Here is a 22,245-nt window from a genome sequence, read left to right as displayed (position 1 = left end):
AAAATTAGCTTAAAAACTTCAAGTCCGTTTGTGGGTAAAATTACATCACTGGATACCTTGGTATACTACTAATTCAAATGCGTCCACTCATCTCTCTAACGGCTTTCAAAGTCGCACAGCATGACCTCAAAGTTCACTCTTTTCTATTTTTACATAATTTATATATCCATGTTAATTGCGGACTTGTTATTTTTGTTCCACTCGCCGTAATAAACTGTCCGGACGCATTTTGAAGGGGGAACACCTTGTCAATAATGTGTGAAAATTTCGAGGCAAATGGCCAAAGCGTCTATCAGCTATTTTAATTTAAAACCCAAGAATTCTCCAAAAATAGAAGACGAGAAAAAGGCTTATTTGCATATTTGCGCGTTAAACCGGGAATTACTGCTTTGTCATACTTTGTCATACTTTCTAGACTATTGAAAATGAAAGTTAACGTATAGACATAGACATTTTATGTAAAATCGTTGGACCAGAACAACTACTCTTGAATATATAAATCAGAAACACGTCATTCATACCAGTGTTTTGATGGGGTCGGTAAAAACACGTGGCAATGCCCAGTAAATATGGCGTCATCTCATGAATTATTAAACAGGGGGCGGTCCTAGGAAGGTGACCTTTTATCACGATCAAAACATCATGGCTTCTCTTCGATGTATTTTTAATAAAAAGTCTACGAGTATTTCAGAGCCTATGGTTTACCGTGAAGAGTACAAAGTGGGATATTAAATTATTTATCCTTGATGATTTTTATGTAGTATTGAGAACCAACTCCCGGAAGCGAACGCACAATAATGAATAATCGCGTAATCCTAGAATCGAAACTCGAGGCACAGAAGTTTTGTTCATCGTTTCCAATCCCATTTTCCCCACTGCAACATATTTGTTAAAAGAAATATTTGAATTGTGTTCGTTTTTTAAGGAGGCATTTATATATTTTTTTCCGATTTTGGCAACGCCTTATTCAGGGATTTTCTAAGACAGTCGCAGACTATCAGCGCACGGATGTACCATGGATGTGGATGTACGTACAAAACATGCTGTTGTACTACCGGCGACGGTCGCCTGCAAGAAGAGAGCTCCTGCTCCTATATAAACGTAAAAGTTTTGAAATTTCGACCGGTTTTAAATAATTAATGTTGGAAATCTGACATGTTTTAAGAGTGCAAAATTAAGTGCATTTTCGAGCGGTCGAATTTTTCTGATTAGGAATCGGCAAATGAAAAAAATAGGAGTGCTAAACAGTGTGCTTCGTTAGTTTAAAAAAATGGAATGTCCGTCAAATTGACGTAAACTTCCCCATTTTTCACGGAAAAAGCAAAGGTCGTGGCCGAGTTGCAGGCTAAAAAACTCAAAAATCAAAACAAAATCATCAATCAGTAAGTATTATGACAAGGAAAACAAAACATCAGACGCGGAGAAGCGGTCAGCGCGTCAAAAGAGTTGTTACCGAAATGTATCAAGTTACCTCTCTCTGTGATTTATTTTTCATTGAAATTATTTGGTTGTTTTCAATTAATTTTACGTACCTCTGCAATTTATTTTAGCATTGTCAGTTGTTTGCTTCATTGAATTAAACGGAGTTCGTCCGGTTGCAAACAAAGCTGTCTCGCACCACCTAGCAAAACTTGCGAATGATCGAAGTACAGGTACCCATTGGACAAAAGATACACAAAAGTTTGTATATCCCCGACCCAGTGCAATATATCCGGTTAGAATCAAAGCTCACGTGCCCCTTATTTGAGGGACCAGATTCTGCCGTCATTGACGCCTATTCAAGAGTATGATGTATGTTTATTGTGACTAGCGTGAATGGGTAAGCTTCGTTTCGACAATGAGCAGTTATCACTGTAAACAATGTTAAATTATTCTTCACATGCTCAGTTTATTTTTTGAGAACAATTATTTAAAAATAAAATCTCTCAGTCAATCAGAAACTCGGATTCATGCCTTCAAGGAAAGTCATGTTTGGACGCTCACATCGATTTTGTTTTTCGTTCGGTGGGCTGATGCCTTCAGTGTAGCTTTTGCTTCTTCCGACATAGAAATCATCTGAATCTTCTTTCTACCTCTCTTTCTTTTCACACCACGCATAATGTTATGATAAAAATAAGGAAAAAACGCTGAGGAAATATAATGTTTGGTTTGCTAGCGAGCGAGAACTGATTTAAGATTAATTGCACATGCGCGTAATTGAATGAACTATGACCCGTACAATCTCGATTTGCATATTGTCAATCAAAGGTCCTGTTATTTGGTTACTCATGCAAATTAGGCAATTGGACATAAACATTGCCACGTGTGAGTGTTTTTTATTTTTAACCAGAAAATAAACAGCAATTTTAACGGTGTTCCAATAAGAATTCATTGGTCAAATTTTCACAGAATGTTCTTTAGATAAAAATCTATATAAAAAACAAAAAAAACTATTTTTGATTGAAATTCACAAATAAACTGCATCTCTACCTTAATATGTCTGAATTGGGTTATATTGGATGTTATGTCAAAGACGGTTTCGGTGTTACGTAATACCGTACAATATAGCCGACGTGCCTGAATTGGACGAAATTGGGTATTGTGTCCAAATCTCAGTTGTTTTGAAAATTACACATGCGTTGTTTCATGTGAAAATAAATATATGTTTTAGGAAACAAATTTGTAATAAAGACAATTGATGTTTTTTAGTTTTAATTATTTCTTTATTTCATGATAAAGTAATGTCTACATGAGTAAGCTATATTATTATCGTGTTACTCGTAACATTATAATTGTATGGTGATCACTATCGAGTTGTTGGTTGGTTGGTATGTCGAAGGGGAAAACGATTCAGTTCTTGGAGACGCCCTTACTCGTCTTGGCACTGACAATATCCGTCTGGGTTCTCCTCTCGCCAAGCTGCAGCTGCATCCTGCAGTTCCTGTGATGGTGGTCTATAGCAGCAGTTGCCGTTGTTCAGTAACACGTAGGGGGCTAAATTTCTTGGGTCAAAGATGAACGGGAAGCTGCACTCAGGATTATGTTGCTCCTCAAAAATGCAATCTAGCAGCCTGACTGTTTCCAGACACGATACGGAGTACTTGGCGCGTATGTGAAGGACTGTTTCATTGACACACTTTTCTCGGATCATCGCTAAATGACATGGACCCAGTTCGCCTGTAAGACAAAAATCATCGTGACACACTAGGACTTTATAATTGCACGAATCCCAGAAATACAGCAACCAATAAAAATATTTGTGTATATTAAGTGGTGAATCTGGTCGAATCATTATTCATTTGATAAATAGTATTGTACATGACCTGACTTACTGGGTACAGTATTGTCACATATGCCCCATTCATCGTAATATGCAAGAGTAGATGTCAGCTGGTTTATGTTTCGTATAATATCATAACCACCTGGGGCGTATTCACAATATACTTCCAGTAGACACGCCAATCGGATCTGCAACGCAGAGACAAAGTTAGTGTCACAGTCGAAATGAGTGTATTGTTACAGTCTTCATACTTTTTATATGTAAGAATGTTTTAAAAATAGTAATATTTGGTGAACCACTTACCCTCATGAACTCACACCATTGCTCGCCAAGTCCTACATCCCAATTTTCAGGGTTATACAGATACGCGTTCGCCAAATCGAAACAGATGTTGTTCTGATGCTGATTGCATTCCTAAATAGGAAAATAAGAAAACTTGAAAACAACATTCCTTTCAGCTGAAATGCTGAATGTTAAGGGGGAAAAGAGGTCTTGCTTTTGTTACACGGTACCTGAAATTTGTTTGAGATCCATGAATGAATTCTGTCGATAAAAACAACTTGTATGTGCTACGAAATGCCCTAAATATCGGGTATAAAACGGGCTGTGAAGCAGACGACAAACGCCCGCTTAACCTCTAGAGGGCCAGTCAAATGATGTCATCAGTGAACACTGATAATTGAACCCATTCATTCTGCTAGTACGTCGGTCAATCCCATGGAAGTGCTACTATGAAAGAACTTGTTAACTGACAATTTAAAAGTTGAAACATGGTGAGGTGTTGTGTGTATGAAAGCCATAACGATTCATGTTAAGTTTCTCGAAATCTCAAATGAAAAATTACGTTGTTGGTTGCGAGAAATCGGCAGAAGAACTAACCTGAAAGTGAAGACACGTACAGCGTTCTAGCTATAGTAAACAGTGAGTGAATAAATTGTGTGCGAGTTAAAACTAAATTAGAACTACGCTAACATCACTTGAACTACAGTACTCATTTCGCCCAACTCCCCACTCGATCGCTTACCGCTTAATTTCCGACCTCGCTGTATTCTCCGACCGGAAAACGACCGCATTTTTATCGTTTTATTTCCTCCTGTACGTACAGGTAATTATGTTTTCAGTGTTGCATCGAATACTTCAATGTCTGTTGCCAAAACAAGGATTCTGTTTGGAACTTGTTCATGATTTGATGTTTTATCAAGATTTAAACATGCTCAAAAAACTCGGACAAATTACGGAAACTTGTTTAGATATAGCGAATTTCCTATATGAATAAGAGGTTGAACAAAAACAACCCCTTTCCACTGACAAAAATTAACTCCCCTTTTGGATAAAATGCAGACTTTCGGAAAAATCTACTAAACATTAAATTTATTTTTACACACAAAAAGAACTTTCTATTTGTTATCGCGGACATGCAAGCTCCGAAAAATATACCCTATTATCCACGAAATTAAGTATCACTTAACCAAGTGCCCCATAGTGGGAAACATTCCCGTCCTAACCCTGATATCGCGTTATGATACTGTACGCTGTTCATTATTAAAGCGTTGCGTTCTCTATCTTGATGTCAATGCAGGTCGGATAACTGGAGAGCACGTGACATCCATATACCAATGAGAACGCGCCGTTACACTGTACAACATTATTATAGGACTTAATGCGTTTAGAGTTCCCTAGTTGCTACGTTACTGTGCGCTGGAAGAAAGAAGTCGATTTTGTAACCAGTCCTCCGTGAGATTATTTGCCTTCGTTGTCAACAAGCTGTTGAAACATCCTTGGTTGTAATTCAACATACGAATACCACAATTAAAAAAAAATATTGCATTTTTCTGACAGTATTTTTCGAAACTGGGTGAAAAGTTGATGACTTGATGATCAATAATCATGTTATACTTTTGAAGCAACAAGTGATTCGCTGCCCACGACGATCTAAAACATAAATACTAGACTACGAATGAAACGTCGACATACAATGAGTAATGATATGCACACATTATCTCTATAATGTTCACAAAGTCAATAACCATTGAATTCGTCGACAGATTCACGAGTAGAGTCCACGTCCACCTATCACACCTACAACAGCTAACCCGTCCATCCATGTTTTCCAGTGAAAGTGACGTAAAACTCGCATGAACTAGTTGACATATATACGCATGCGTACTATTTCACACTTACCACTCCAAGTAAGAACTGTAAATTGGATATTCCGTGAAATAAGTAGATTCTAGTTTAAGAGTACTTTACAACTACAGTATACAACTTTACAACTACAAATATATAATAATTCAAATTCAAACCATATATACATGGCTGTAATTTACACAAATATTATAAATTGGAGAACACAAATTCAAGACATATAAAGAAATCTTAGTACAAAATAGAAATTAACGCAAAATAATCATAATGAAATAAAACTTACAGTACAGACGTTGGGGTCGTATGATTGAGTTAAGCCGAAGACTGCGACCAAAATGACCAATTTCATCATAATTGTAACGATGCTTGGATAACAGAGTTCTATGGTAATATTGCTGGAACTGCGAGTCCAATATCGTATATGCCGAATTTTCGATATGTATACATATATAGACGATTCGGATATTCTCGTTAATATCCTCCACCCCGTTAGTGAAAATTTAGAATGAATTTCATTGTCACAGATATGGTAATGTGACACTTACCGAGACCAATCGCGAGAAACTCACTTAATTCGTATGGATGTATGGCCGTGAATTTTTATTAATTTATTTTTTAGTAGCCTTGAACTTCTAGAGTTCTATTGTTACGCGTGACTAATGCGTAGTTTGTCAATTCCATTTAATTTGTGGACGATCCTTCATATTGCTCTCATTTCAAGCCGTCACAATGTACATTTCAACTTTGCCACTTCGGACGCGAGAATTATTGAATTGTCGCTGAGAGTGTTTTAAATTGAACAAATCCAAGAACGGTTGTAAATGTGTGGATATTAAAACTAAACTGTGCGGGTCCTGTTTTTAAACAAGTCTTCGAATTCAGGATCTTACAAAAATGACTTCCAAAAGTACTGGTTGTGTTTGTTAACTTTTAGTGTTAATACTGGATACGATATCAAAAACGATGTCAAACTGAAGAGTTCATAGTTTACAAAGTTTCCTATATATCCCAATGTTTATGGAAGTCCATAAGAACACACTTCGAATTGAGCAACCTGTTTGTGGTGTAAGAGATTAATCTAATACCACTGTGTTGACCCACTACTCACATTCAACCTTGCCTAACTTTGAATGCTACATTTTGAGAAACTACTCTCAATTAGAACCTGATTTTGAGTTGAGTTGTATTATTGGGAATAATATGTACTCATGAAGGAGTGTGGGCAGTATTAAACATCCATTATTTTTAGTATTTAACTTATCAAATATATCTTATTATGTTATAATTTATAAAGTGTTTACTCTTCAAACGGGGGTTTGAAAGTGCAGGGGAAAGTTTCGTCGAACAATCTAAATCATTCGATTAGTATTGCTGGTCACACATTTCCACTCGATGAACATTAACCATATTGATTTTACAATGACACACGGTTTTAGAAAATCAAACACAACGCTCACATGAATATAAAAGAGCTGCATGGTATGTATGCCACTCAAGGGGCTGTGGTATATAATTTGAAAATAGAATTCTAACGTCAGAAATTCGGATGATTGACCGATAACCTTAACGTCGTATTTGTGTGTGTTTAAACTGAGACTACAACTTAAATCACAGACATAAACATTATATTCCACATATGGATATTTGAGTGGTAGCTTCGGTGTTTAAAGGGATGTCTAGATAGTATTTATTTCGTGAATTTGTTGAATAGTTCAGATTGAGATTGAGATTGAGATTGAGACTCATGTTCGGATTTTCATTCATTCCATTTCCATTCAAGTAATAAGATAATTATACACTTAATTGAAAATTATTATGCTGATGATTACGTAGTAGGAGTAGCCTAGTAGGGATGAATTACCTCGTTCATTTGACTCCCTGCACAATTAGGACTAAAGTTGCATTACAAAAGGAAATGTACACATAGAAATCAGGTTTAGTAATAAACATTGCGCTATTAATAATAATTAATTATTTCATTGAACGAATGTTAATCAATTGTGTATATCAACATACGTTATCAAACACTGTGGCTGTCTAATGCACACATTCGATCAGGTAATTGTAACACAAGTAAGAGACTATGGTAGACTGTAATACGTCGTTTATTTCGGTAGAGAAGTCTGGCATCAATGTACAATGAGAACAATCCACTAAACATGCATTGAAACACCCTTTACACCTCGGATTTTAAAATTGGAGGGAAAACACTGTGATTGGTTTGCCATGTGAGAAGGTCACTATTGAATACACATTGCTTTGTGTTTCTTTGTAATAGAGATATATGCGTTATGAGGTGAAATCAAGCATGAAACGAGTTCTAACGAATATATCTGGGAGAATAATACTTGGAAACGAATGAAACAAAAACGAACAAATACAGAAAATCATTGTCTATTGATACAAACTAAACAATTACAATTAAACAACAACATAATAATAATCATCCACGTTAAACACAAAAACTTTTGGTATATGCCTAATTATTGCTATGGTTACGAACTCTAAAATTGCCATTGACTGGTGTTAACATATCAGTTTATCACGTTGGGCTGTTCGTACAATGACGAAAAGGAGAATGAAATAAATGATGTTTAATTCTCTCCACCAATGATGCAATGCGACATTACCCTGGACAGTGTTCATTTCTCGTCAGTAATGAAGCAAGCGACATTACCCTGGACAATGTTCATTTCTCTTTAGCAATGATGCAATGCGAAATTACCGGTGACAATGTTCATTTCTACTCAGTAATGAAGCATACGACATTACCCTGGACAATGTTCATTTCTCTCTAGCAATGATGCAATACGACATTACCCTGGACCAAGTTCAATTCTCTCCAGTGCATGCGACATTACCATAGACGATATTCAATTTTCTCCAATAATGAAGCATGTGACATTACCCTAGACAATGTTCATTTCTCATCAATAACAACATTATCCAGAACGATATTCATTCCTCTTTAGCAATGATGCAATGCGACATTACCCTGGACTAAGTTCAATTTTCTTCACCAATGATGTCTAGGGTAATGATGCAATGCAACATTACCATAGACGATATTCAATTTTCTCCATTAATGAAGCATGCGACATAACCCTAGACAATGTTCATTTCTCCTCAATAACATCGACATTATCCAGAACGTATTTCAATTCTCTCTAGCAATGATGCAATGTGACAATACCCTGGACGATGTTCAATTCACCTGGATAATAATAAATGTTAAATTACACTGGACGATATTCATTTCTCCTCATTAATGGCGCACATATTATGCAATACTTCTACAAAATACAAAGGGGTATGTTACCAAATATTGATAGGCAATTCATCCCGAGACTGAGATATTATGAACAGAGTAATTTAATTTTCAAAAATGTTTAGTTATGCATAACCTTGATATTTCCATATAATGTTTGACTGTATAAATTCTGTTTTTATACCTTCTTGTAAATTAATTCTTTTCGAAAACGTTTTTCATTTGTCATATGAAAAGGTAACAAGAATATGCACACAGTTATCGAATTTGTATTGGGTTGGGTATACTGTCACGAGATTTACACAATAATTCCAAATGAAAATTACCAAATATAGTTTAAAGCTAGAAGGATAAGAAGATATATACTAGCATTCGTGAGATTCCGGATAGAATACGTCTAACCACAAACACCTACAGATAAGATATTCACACTGTTTTCTTGATAAGAGAAAGCTACAGGTTAGTATATGTTAATATATAGTAATCAGGAGATGTTAAAAGATAAACAGACAAAATATATTGCAAAATAAATTAAATGGCTGTATCACATTTGTGTGTTGCTTTTGTTTGTATGTACAGTGGCACACAAAAAGGCAGGAAAGTGTTTTCTTTTCCTATACGTGAATGTCGGACAAAAAGTAACTTTTTTCCACTTTTAAGGTTTCAAGTTATGTCTGAGTGCTCCACACACATACACACTATCAAATATTAACATACAAATATAATTTTATTTCGTCCTTCAATTAGTTCTACGAAGAACTATAATCATTTATTGTTCAAGATTTATTTCTGTAGTATTTGATAGTTCAGGACACTGGATGTCACTGCTAACTAAGGATTTACAAAATATCAAGTCTCTCTAAAATGATACTGTATGCACCATGCTGTCTATCTCACTTTGACAGAAAGTACCCAGGGAAGTAAGATATCTTAATAGGTTAATTTTATGTAGTTTTTTATTGGAATTTTTAATTCCTTGTTTTAGTGTCTGTTGTCATTTTTATCATGAGATTGTACAATTGTTTCAAATTCATATATGTATGATTAATTTTTTTATTCTTCACATATTTTACATATAAGAACTCTAGTTTCTTTTTTCAACGTTTTGTGGATAGTAGATTAAGATTGTTAAGTAAATGCCCTCTCCTTTTCCAATTCATTAGGAATAGTTGGCAACAGTCCTATTAGCTTTGCTATAATTTGCCAGGGTATCAGATCATATCCAATAAAAAGATCTGATACTTTCAATATATCTTTTGGCCTGAAAAGTTCAAACTATATATTAATTTTATTGCCCATTAATATTTTCTCCAAAGATCTCCTTTGTTCGAAAGTATTTCATTCGAATTCTCTCTTTGAATCAATTTCATTTTTGTGACTTATATCTGAGATGATGTCTTGATTTTGAAATATTGACAAATTTAATTTTGTAGAATTGCGAGTTACTTGTCATCTATTTATCATTGACATTGTCATCTATTGTAATATGAGACATGTATTTAATAGTATATGTGAGCACAATATTTCAGTCTGAAGAACACCAGTAACATTTTTACTCCTAAATTTTTCTTGAACTCGCATAATCAATGCAAATTATTTTCTGAAGCATAGTATATGAAATATGACAAAAGTCAAAGAAGAAACAAAGTGTGGGTGGACATAGTTTATATAAGAATTCATTTAATGACAAAAATCACATACATTTACAGAATGTTGTGTTGAACTCTTTTACTGCTAAATTCATTTCATTTTTCCTCTTATTTTGAACAAAATAATGACTTTGTTGGTAATTTCTTTTTCAAAAACAAGTGCATATTAAATTTGTAAAATTTGCAAAATGTAAAATAGTCCATATGCAAATTAAAATATTTTGGTAATATATTCAATATTGAATCATTTAATCACTGTGGAAAGATTAATTAGTTTATTCATATGCAAATGAAAGTTCGAATAATTTTTTCATATGCAAATAAGGATAATTTATTCAATATGCAAATATGGGTGATCTATTCCTTTGAGAAACCTAATATGAGGCATAATTCTGAAGTTCAATTTATTTTATTCCTGAATTTGTCATAGAAAACGAGGTGCATAAACCTTTGCCTTCCACTTTAAAAGGTACACCCTGATAAGTGGCAACTTTGTCAGCATTGACATGAAGTTCTGGTTGTATTTTCTCAAATATTTTCTTCTTGGGATTCATTTGTGGTGGAAAGTCTCCCACTGTAAGAAAAGAAAAAATACGTTTTAGATATGAACTCAAGATTTTCATGATAATAATTACAGTTTAGGTATTTTTATATTATCTCTATAGTAATAACACTTTGATTGTCACTTTAATTCTTCTTTTATCATTTTTTAAAAATAATTTACTAATTTACTAATGGGTATATAAGGTTTTAAAAAAAATTAAGTGGTTTATGTTGTGAAAAGAGCGACCATTTTGAGTAACAATTGGGGAGACCTGGGATGTGTAATTTCCTAATTTGAAAAAAAAAAGTTCTGTGACCCAGTTTTTCATTGAGTTCACCAAATTACAGCATTGTAAAAGACAAATTTCAACCATCAAATGGCAGCAACTGCTCATGTATAGTTTTATAATTTTGGATAATATAAACATAAATCCCATTGGCTACATGTCTTGATCAACATATTTGAAAACATCTGCAAAAACTGATGTAGGATTATTTTGTAAAATGTTACAATAGTTAGCATTCAAAGATCTTTAAGTATGAATAAAACGATCCCAGGGAAAATCCATTTTGCAAATGATTTTAATCATCAAATCCAGTATGGTTCTGTAATATGATTTAGATGTCTTATACTTCACTGCAGTTTTTTAACCTTCTTTGGGGGCGAATTGCCATTTGAAGTTTTAAACAAACTGGATCACCACATTCATTATACTGTACATGTACTAAGATGACAATTTGGTCTGGGTCTTGTATAAATCCTGTTGTATAAGAGTTCCCCTCCCTCAGCAAAAAAAACAAAAAAACATACACACATATGCTCACTCACTTAGAAAACAATTTACTTGCATTTTACACAATCTGTAAAAAGTTTCAACGACAAAATGAAGTAAGCAGGCAATCTACATTATCTAACAGTGACAGCGAATGTTTAAGCAAGATAGAAGGATTTGAGTGAAAACATCAAAAATAAACATTTATTTTGCTATAAGCAATATAAACTGAGAATTGTAATATGGACAAAATACTTACATGGATACCCCTCAAAACTGATTCTGTCTCCTGGTACACTACCCTCTGGAGGATTTATAAATTCCACTTTCTCAGGAGAGCTGGCACACATCACCATAGCTTGGCTCAATACACCACGCATCTTAGCAGGTTTTAAATTACACAATACAATCACCAATCTATCAGCCATCTACATTTTGGGTTGAAAGATAACAATTTGGTTAGTCCACTGTTTTCTTAAATAATTGATTTATATTAAAGTATATTGATATCTAAAACGAATTCTTCAAAACAATAGGGTCTTTCAATGCTTTTACTAATCCACTTAATATTCATGTGAAAACATACACATTTGGTCAAATGTCAGCAGGTGAAAAATTTAAGCTTCATAAGTTGTGTAATTCTACACGCATTTATGCAAAAAACGGATAAAAACTAATTCTCTGGTTCAAAATTTTCTTTTCCAAAAGCCTGGGTGCTACTTGCATAGTGGGCATACTAAACATTTTACTCTGTGTGTGTTCATTTCATACCACAGCGGCCATTTTGGCTCAATATTTCATGGATTAAAATGACATTGTTAGTCAAATTCCACTCCTTACTCATCATGTAGCTGATAATAATATTGATAGATAGATAAATAATATTCAAATGTTATTATTTCTAATTAGTATTTATAGAGGGGTAAGGTACAGATTCTGTAACAGCCAGGAATGACGTACATACACCCAGTCAACACATGCTAGATATCATTTCACATATTTACACCATTGTAATCATCCAGAATTTGAAATCCCATTATGGTAATTTGTTATTTAAGTAACTACTTAATATTCTGTCGTATTGAACTAATTTGTACGTTACTACTTTAAACTATCTCTTAATCCATTTGAGATGGTACAATAAATACAACTCTATTAATCAAACCATCTGGTGATTTGTCCTGATGGTCTGGTCAGCATTTTAGTACCGCAAAAAACATATAGTGAATAATTTGTAATAATGTTGTCAATTACAGATGAATACAAAAACAGGAATATCATATGTTGGTTTAAAAGCAAATTAAACATTTTTATGACCTTAACATACATTTGCCGCATTCCTATCATCCTCAGGTTCATTACAGTTAAAATAAACAGGACAGTGATAGAATAATGTTAAAACAATTTAGCAATTTATAGTTAATCATATTTGGGGAATGAATTGAAAGTTTCAAAAACTCAATATAAGGAAAATAAGATACTATGCAATGAATTTAAAAATTCAAGGTTAACAGAACATATGGGTAAATCAGTCACACACCTCCTAATCTAATTATAAACATTCAAACATCGTTCAATGCAAATAAGCCATGACGAAATAACTATGGAAGATTATTAGCATACATGGAATACTTGGGATCGCATTCTCACATTGTTCTTATTCGTAAAGATATATTCTCGTATTTGAGTGAAAGAAACAGAAAATATCCATCTGATGTTTCTCAATCAACTGAACAAATGAAATCAAACAGAAAGCATGAAAGTTGAAAGTGGTAGAATGTTGAACATTTGAATTGTTAGTTTAATTTATCACTTTCTAATTTTATCAGTGAGTATATTAATTAACACATTGTCTGTTGAAAGCCTTCATGGATATCTAACATAAAAATTTATAACTGCGTCAACAAGCAATGTGTAAAATAAACTCTGAATCAGTGATACACAATACAGTTTCAAAATTAGCATATAAAACCCTAAATTCAGAATTACGTTTCATCATGCTGTTTGTTGTCATCAGCTTTGACCATAGTCACTCTACCACATTCCCAATCACCACCACACACGAACATTAAGCTGTCGTATTACCTCCTCCAATGTATAATGTTTAACCAGACCAGACACCACTGTCCGTGGAGCTTCTTCACCACAGTCAATTTCTTCTATGTATAAAGTATCTGCATCTGGGTGTTTCTGGACATTCACGATGCGCCCAATACGCATATCAAGAAAACTGACATCAACCGGTACATCAGGTACTTTCTCCTGCTGCTTTGGACCTTAAATTAAAAAAAATTTCCATTCCATGTGATGCGTAATCCAAGACAATGTAAACAATATTTTTACACACCAACATTAAATGGTGCAACATTCATATCCATCATTCTGTAATTCATTTATTTTTTTGGACCAAATGAACACAGGCTCCGAATGGCAGCATGTTTGGTCAAATTCTTTCAAGGATAACTTGTGTGATGACTCAATATGTCATTCTTAATATTTTAGCCACAATTAGAAAGAATTATGAGAATTTGTTCTTGTTGTAAAAACGAGTCTACATGATCTAATTTATTGGAGCAGATTTATCTGATACCAGATTACATGATTTACCGGATCAGACATCAAATTTTGTGGTTTACACAACCAGATATTTAGATAATACACTTAAAACTCGTTAATAATTAGGAGTCTAATCATTGTACAGATGTAAATGGGAAAACAATATATATAATGTCAACACTGTTGTCACTTATTACCTTTTTTCTTCTCTTTCTTCTTTCCTTCACCTTTAGCTGCAGCAGTCTGGGGTGCTGCAGCTTCATTAGTTGCTGCAGTGTCAGTTGGTACAGATGTCTTGTTGAACAGTGCAGCTTCCACTGCTGGGGCTGGTTTGGATATCTTAACTTGTTTAACTGAAAGGAAAAATGATGAGCATGTAACAATGCTGTGATCAGCAACCACTCATACACAATGCATCATATACAAAGAAGACAATTACAAAGAAACAAATTTGAAACTAAATGAAACTATACATGGACATTATTGACAGTCTTGCATGAACAAGCAGCCATAGCATTGCAGCCATCTTATGGTCCACAATATAATTAAAAACAACCACATATACACAGATACAAATGAATCTATAGTAACTGCATACTTACATCCATTTTTGGTCTCCATGGTAATCAGTTTCTGCTTCATGTTCTCAATGTCTTTCTTTAACTGTTCATTCTCAGCTTCAAGTTTTTTCTCTTCATCCCCCAAAATACTTACTGGAAATGGTATTATGGGATATCAGCAACCATGGCAACAATAAATCAGACTTTAAATCATTATTCATATAAGTGTTCCCTCTTAAGTTTAACAAAATATATTAAATGAAGCGGAATGTTGGTCACTAAGTAACTTGATAATGTCACAACTTAGTATTGTCACTGAGGAACTTGGTGATGTCACTGTGTATCATTGTGATGTCACTGTGCAACTTGCTGATGTCACTGTGCAACCTCGTGATGTCACTGAGCAACTTGCTGATGTCACCATTCAACATTGTGATGTCACTGAGCAACTTGCTGATGTCACTGTTCAACTTGCTAATGTCACTGAGCAACTTGCTGATGTCACTGAGCAACTTGTTGATGTCACTATGCAACATTGTGATGTCACTGAGAAACTTGCTGATGTCATTGTTCAACTTGCTAATGTCACTGAGCAACTTGCTGATGTCACTGAGCAACTTGCTGATGTCACTATGCAACATTGTGATGTCACTGAGAAACTTGCTGTCACTGTGCAACTTGCAGATGTCACTGAGCAACTTGCAGATGTCACTGAGCAACTTGCTGATGTCACTGAGCAACTTGCTGATGTCACTGAGCAACTTGCTGATGTCACTGAGCAACTTGCTGATGTCACTGAGCAACTTGCTGATGTCACTGAGCAACTTGCTTATGTGACTGAGCAACTTGCTGATGTCACTATGCAACATTGTGATGTCACTGGGCAACTTGCTGATGTCACTGTGCAACATTGTGATGTCATTGAGCAACATGCTGATGTCACTGTGCAACATGCTGATGTCACTGTGCAACATGCTGATGTCACTGCAACATGCTGATGTCACTGTGCAACTTGCTGATGTCACTGTGCAACTTGCTGATGTCACTGTGCAACTTGCCGATGTCACTGAGCAACTTGCCGATGTCACTGTGCAACTTGCCGATGTCACTGTGCAACTTGCCGATGTCACTGTGCAACTTGCTGATGTCACTGAGCAACTTGCTGATGTCACTGTGCAACTTGCTGATGTCACTGAGCAACTTGCTGATGTCACTGAGCAACTTGCTGATGTCACTATGCAACATTGTGATGTCACTGAGCAACATGCTGATGTCACTGAGCAACTTGCTGATGTCACTGAGCAACTTGCTGATGTCACTGAGCAACTTGCTGATGTCACTGAGCAACTTACTGATGTCACTGAGCAACTTGCTGATGTCACTGAGCAACTTGCTGATGTCATTGAGCAACTTGCTGATGTCACTATGCAACATTGTGATGTCATTGAGCAACATGCTGATGTCACTGTACAACATGCTGATGTCACTGTGCAACATTGTGATGTCACTGAGCAACATGCTGATGTCACTGAGCAACTTGCTGATGTCACTGAGCAACTTTCTGATGTCACTGAGCAACTTGCTGATGTCACTGAGCAACTTGCTGATGTCACTGAGCAACTTACTGATGTCACTGAGCAACTTGCTGATGTCACTGAGCAACTTGCTGATGTCACTGAGCAACTTGCTGATGTCATTGAGCAACTTGCTGATGTCACTATGCAACATTGTGATGTCATTGAGCAACATGCTGATGTCACTGTACAACATGCTGATGTCACTGTGCAACATGCTGATGTCACTGTGCAACTTGCTGATGTCACTGTGCAACATGCTGATGTCACTGTGCAACTTGCTGATGTCACTGTGCAACTTGCCGATGTCACTGAGCAACTTGCCGATGTCACTGAGCAACGTGCTGATGTCACTGTGCAACTTGCTGATGTCACTGAGCAACTTGTTGATGTCACTATGCAACATTGTGATGTCATTGAGCAACATGCTGATGTCACTGTACAACATGCTGATGTCACTGCAACTTGCTGATGTCACTGTGCAACTTGCCGATGTCACTGAGCAACGTGCTGATGTCACTGTGCAACTTGCTGATGTCACTGAGCAACTTGTTGATGTCACTATGCAACATTGTGATGTCATTGAGCAACATGCTGATGTCACTGTACAACATGCTGATGTCACTGTGCAACTTGCCGATGTCACTGTGCAACTTGCCGATGTCACTGAGCAACGTGCTGATGTCACTGTGCAACTTGCTGATGTCATTGAGCAACTTGCTGATGTCACTATGCAACATTGTGATGTCATTGAGCAACATGCTGATGTCACTGTACAACATGCTGATGTCACTGTGCAACATGCTGATGTCACTGTGCAACTTGCTGATGTCACTGTGCAACATGCTGATGTCACTGTGCAACTTGCTGATGTCACTGTGCAACTTGCCGATGTCACTGAGCAACTTGCTGATGTCACTGAGCAACTTGCTGATGTCATTGAGCAACTTGCTGATGTCACTATGCAACATTGTGATGTCATTGAGCAACATGCTGATGTCACTGTACAACATGGTGATGTCACTGTACAACATGCTGATGTCACTGAGCAACTTGCTGATGTCACTGTGCAACTTGCCAATGTCACTGAGCAACTTGCCGATGTCACTGTGCAACTTGCCGATGTCACTGTGCAACTTGCCGATGTCACTGAGCAACTTGCTGATGTCACTGTGCAACTTGCTGATGTCACTGTGCAACTTGCTGATGTCACTATGCAACATTGTGATGTCACTGGGCAACTTGCTGATGTCACTATGCAACATTGTGATGTCACTGGGCAACTTGCTGATGTCACTGTGCAACATTGTGATGTCACTGGGCAACTTGCTGATGTCACTATGCAACATTGTGATGTCATTGAGCAACATGCTGATGTCACTGTGCAACATGCTGATGTCACTGTGCAACATGCTGATGTCACTGTGCAACATGCTGATGTCACTGTGCAACTTGCTGATGTCACTGTGCAACTTGCTGATGTCACTGTGCAACTTGCCGATGTCACTGAGCAACTTGCCGATGTCACTGTGCAACTTGCCGATGTCACTGTGCAACTTGCTGATGTCACTGAGCAACTTGCTGATGTCACTGTGCAACTTGCTGATGTCACTGAGCAACTTGCTGATGTCACTGAGCAACTTGCTGATGTCACTGAGCAACTTGCTGATGTCATTGAGCAACTTGCTGATGTCACTATGCAACATTGTGATGTCACTGAGCAACATGCTGATGTCACTGAGCAACTTGCTGATGTCACTGAGCAACTTGCTGATGTCACTGAGCAACTTACTGATGTCACTGAGCAACTTGCTGATGTCACTGAGCAACTTGCTGATGTCACTGAGCAACTTGCTGATGTCATTGAGCAACTTGCTGATGTCACTATGCAACATTGTGATGTCATTGAGCAACATGCTGATGTCACTGTACAACATGCTGATGTCACTGTGCAACTTGCCGATGTCACTGAGCAACTTGCCGATGTCACTGTGCAACTTGCCGATGTCACTGAGCAACTTGCCGATGTCACTGTGCAACGTGCTGATGTCACTGTGCAACTTGCTGATGTCACTGAGCAACTTGCTGATGTCACTGTGCAACTTGCCAATGTCACTGAGCAACTTGCCGATGTCACTGTGCAACTTGCTGATGTCACTGTGCAACTTGCTGATGTCACTGTGCAACTTGCTGATGTCACTGTGCAACTTGCCAATGTCACTGAGCAACTTGCCGATGTCACTGTGCAACTTGCCGATGTCACTGTGCAACTTGCCGATGTCACTGTGCAACTTGCCGATGTCACTGAGCAACTTGCCGATGTCACTGTGCAACTTGCTGATGTCACTGAGCAACTTGCTGATGTCACTGAGCAACTTGCTGATGTCACTGAGCAACTTGCTGATGTCACTGTGCAACTTGCCGATGTCACTGTGCAACTTGCTGATGTCACTATGCAACTTGCTGATGTCACTGAGCAACTTGCTGATGTCACTGTGCAACTTGCCGATGTCACTGTGCAACTTGCTGATGTCACTGTGCAACTTGCCGATGTCACTGTGCAACTTGCCGATGTCACTGAGCAACTTGCTGATGTCACTGTGCAACTTGCTGATGTCACTGAGCAACTTGCTGATGTCACTGAGCAACTTGCTGATGTCACTGAGCAACTTGCTGATGTCATTGAACAACTTGCTGATGTCACTATGCAACATTGTGATGTCACTGAGCAACATGCTGATGTCACTGTGCAACTTGCTGATGTCACTGAGCAACTTGCTGATGTCACTGTGCAACTTGCTGATGTAACGGAGCAGCTTGTTAATGTCACTGAGCAACTTGGTAATGTCACTGAGCAACTCGGTGGTGTCACTGAGCAACTTGGCAATGTCACTATGCAACATTGTGATGTCACTGAGGAACTTGCTCATGTCACTGTGAAACTTGCTGATGTCACTATGCAACATTGTGATGTCACTGAGCAACTTGCTGATGACACTGAGCAAGTTGGCAAGTTGGATGACAATTTTGGTTTCAAAAACCCTGGGAAAGTGTTCTATGTTCTTTGCAATGAGGTGTTCATATGCAAGGAATTTCTCAACACAAAAATAACGAATTTGGCTGAATTTTGTTAGTTAGACGATTTGATGAACAGTGCCCCCACAAACTTCGCTTAAACTTTTTAAATAGAAAATTAACACCATCATTGCAGTGAACATGGAAGCCATTATTTTCAACAGAACCATTGCTACCTTGGTGATGAAAGACACCATTCTGGCAAAGAACACAAGTTCCAAACAGTATTCAAACAGTTCTACCAGTTTCCTACATAATGACATAGCAATTTAGATTGCAAAGAAATGGAAGATTTGTTATATGACGAAAACAAAAACCACATACCTGCATGCTTCTTTAGAATATCAACTTTATCTTTGAGAAATGCGATTGTTTCATCAGCTTGTTTCGCCTTCTGTTCCAATCGTTTCACAGTATCAGCTGTTGCCATTCTCCACAAAGGTCTCAAAGCAAGCCTGTCAAAATGACAATAATTATTCCTATACTCGGAAACTAGTTTCAGAATGATTGTAATTGTCTTGGTATAAATCTCTTCCTTAGCAACACAACAATGCCCTATATGAACACAAGAAAACTTTTAAAATCAAAATATTTTCTGTACAATACATGTTGGTGAATCATTTTGAACAGTTTTTCATATTTTTCTATAATTTCCTCATGATTTTTGTAGCAAATGGACATAATTTCTATGTCCTTTAAGTCTTAATCAAAATAGATAGTAAATAATGAGAATAATTGCCTGGTATTCAAATGATTAAATAAGACAAGTGTAGTAGGGAAAATATCGTAAAGTGATGGTCTTCCCAAACTGTGTTTAGACAAAATATACACACATCTTATTATTGTACATCTGTCACCGCAACGCTATAAGCTACAACGTGCCATAATTTTGCGGTATTTTACGGGGTATTTTCATCCTACCATATAAGGAAATATCAAATTCCCAATATGGAATGATTACGTGCGTAAGCGTCCTCTAATAATAAAAACAAACATGGCTGCTACCAGGGTTTGACTGGACTGCACACAAAGAAGTTCGCTGATTCTGTTCTAAACTTTTTGGATTTTGGTATTCCCATGATGTATCCTTGGAAGGGAAAGATGTATATTAATAACGTTATTCAGAGGATACCTTAAAGTATGCACTCAGACTCAGCAATAACCTTCGCTGCGTGTCGGTCGATACTGCTGCTGTACTCGTACGTACTTTGAGGTATCCTCGTAATAACCCTATAATATTATACATCTGACATTGAAAACAATAAAATTCATCTATCCATATAATGACATAATGTGTTGAAAATTGATGCCTTTGAATGTCTTTATTTGGAAAATGTGTGTCAAGTTCAAACACTTTCCATTGTTCGCTTCAAACACAGAAACAATGAAGTGCAATTGAAATAGAATTACAGCACTAAATGATAACAAACAGACATGCTCAAATACTTGTCACTGGCATTTCAGGCTGTCATATCTAATTAAATTACTACTACATCCAGGAAACGTTGTATAATAATAAAGTTAGCATGAAAATACCTCAGCAGTACACTATGTTTCCCTATTAGAAAATGGTTTTATCATTCACTCACAGTGTTTGCAACTGAGCAGTTTTCACTGCACGATAGTTACACATATATTTGAGATTTTTTTTTTGGCCCAGCTGTACTACTATCATTAATGTGTTAATATTATTAACTAATATTAATTAATATCTTTCGCCCACTTACTTTTTTTAGTTATTCATTATTAACTTGATTACATTTTAAACACCAAATTATAAATGTAAAATTTTCTACACGGTTGTAATAAAGCTGTTATCTTATCTTATCTTATCTTATCTTAATGAATTTTAATTTAAAGTGAAGCAAGATCTTGAGGTTTCTATTGGCTGATTGAATAAGCGTGGAATATTTTTACATTGTTATTGATGTTCCCAAGTCACTTTATACAACATGGTCACTTCATACTACATGGTTGCTTCATCCCCAGTTACTTTGTTTCAAACAATTTGCGCAACACAATCTTTTTGTACAGGTCAAACTGATTACTAATAACAATTATATAACAACTGTCATTCAATGTCTGAGTTTGTTTTTCTGGCAAGGCTTTATTTTTCTCACGCTATGGTATTTCTATCTGTCTGACAGGGACTTGGAGTCTCTGGCGTTGATTTCAAGGATGCACGTAATTAATGTTATATAATAGAGAACCCACAACACAAGTATTTCTAGAATTCATGGAGGAACTATGCTATAGCTAAGAATCGCTAAGTGCCACATGGAGTGACCTTGAACGAAGTGACTTCGACAGTATTGGTAGCAAAGCGATGATGCCCAACTCACTGTCAAGCTTATTTATGAATGAGTTGTGGCGCACAAACCTCTTGTTCCTAGGAGATATTGCAAATAACAATATCAATAGATCAAAAAAACACGTCAGTATAGTATAAGAAAATAATAATTTCATTTGCCGGTGGCAAGATGGAACAGCGCCCGCCGAGCCGCGGCTGAAAATAAGATGCACAAAAGAAAGCCGTTTGGCGTTTATCTCTGAGTTAATCACATTTCCCAATTGCAATGAACCTCATTAAGTTTATAGGATAACTTACATGAAACAACTTTCCGATCGATCAGCACTGTTGCCACATGTGCAATACTTAGGCAATCAGCTGTATGTAGAGGAGTAACAAACAAACAAGCGACAAAACAAACGATTTTCGAGATTTACTTTAGAGGTCGCACTGCAAATATCACACTTGAGACAGTCGAAATAAAATCCCGAGGCTGATACTCAAAGTGACAATGACGTCGCAAAAAGGGGTCAGTCAGCGAGAACAGCGAAAG

The 22,245-nt window shown here is 36.5% G+C and overlaps 2 protein-coding genes across 2 annotated transcripts; both read right to left on the bottom strand.

Moving 5' to 3' along the window:
- Window positions 1-2,680: 2,680 nt before the first annotated feature.
- LOC100370929 (uncharacterized) lies at window positions 2,681-5,822 on the bottom strand. The gene is made up of 4 exons (XM_002741411.3): window positions 5,688-5,822; window positions 3,563-3,673; window positions 3,312-3,447; window positions 2,681-3,156 (listed from the first exon to the last, which is right to left on the bottom strand). Exons 1-4 carry the CDS (start codon window positions 5,754-5,756, stop codon window positions 2,849-2,851), a joined length of 624 nt encoding a protein of 207 aa, XP_002741457.1. The 5' UTR covers window positions 5,757-5,822; the 3' UTR covers window positions 2,681-2,848.
- Window positions 5,823-10,322: 4,500 nt separating this feature from the next.
- On the bottom strand, window positions 10,323-22,101 carry LOC100370482 (aminoacyl tRNA synthase complex-interacting multifunctional protein 1-like). Its single transcript, XM_002741409.3, has 7 exons — window positions 22,011-22,101; window positions 19,727-19,857; window positions 14,796-14,906; window positions 14,391-14,546; window positions 13,723-13,913; window positions 11,897-12,065; window positions 10,323-10,895 (listed from the first exon to the last, which is right to left on the bottom strand). Coding segments are annotated over exons 1-7 (930 nt in total). The 5' UTR covers window positions 22,013-22,101; the 3' UTR covers window positions 10,323-10,725.
- Window positions 22,102-22,245: the final 144 nt, after the last annotated feature.

This window comes from Saccoglossus kowalevskii, chromosome 4 (genome assembly GCF_978046115.1).
Source record: "Saccoglossus kowalevskii chromosome 4, keSacKowa6.1, whole genome shotgun sequence".
Lineage (NCBI taxonomy): Eukaryota > Metazoa > Hemichordata > Enteropneusta > Harrimaniidae > Saccoglossus > Saccoglossus kowalevskii.
This window is presented reverse-complemented; position numbering and strand designations above follow the sequence as displayed.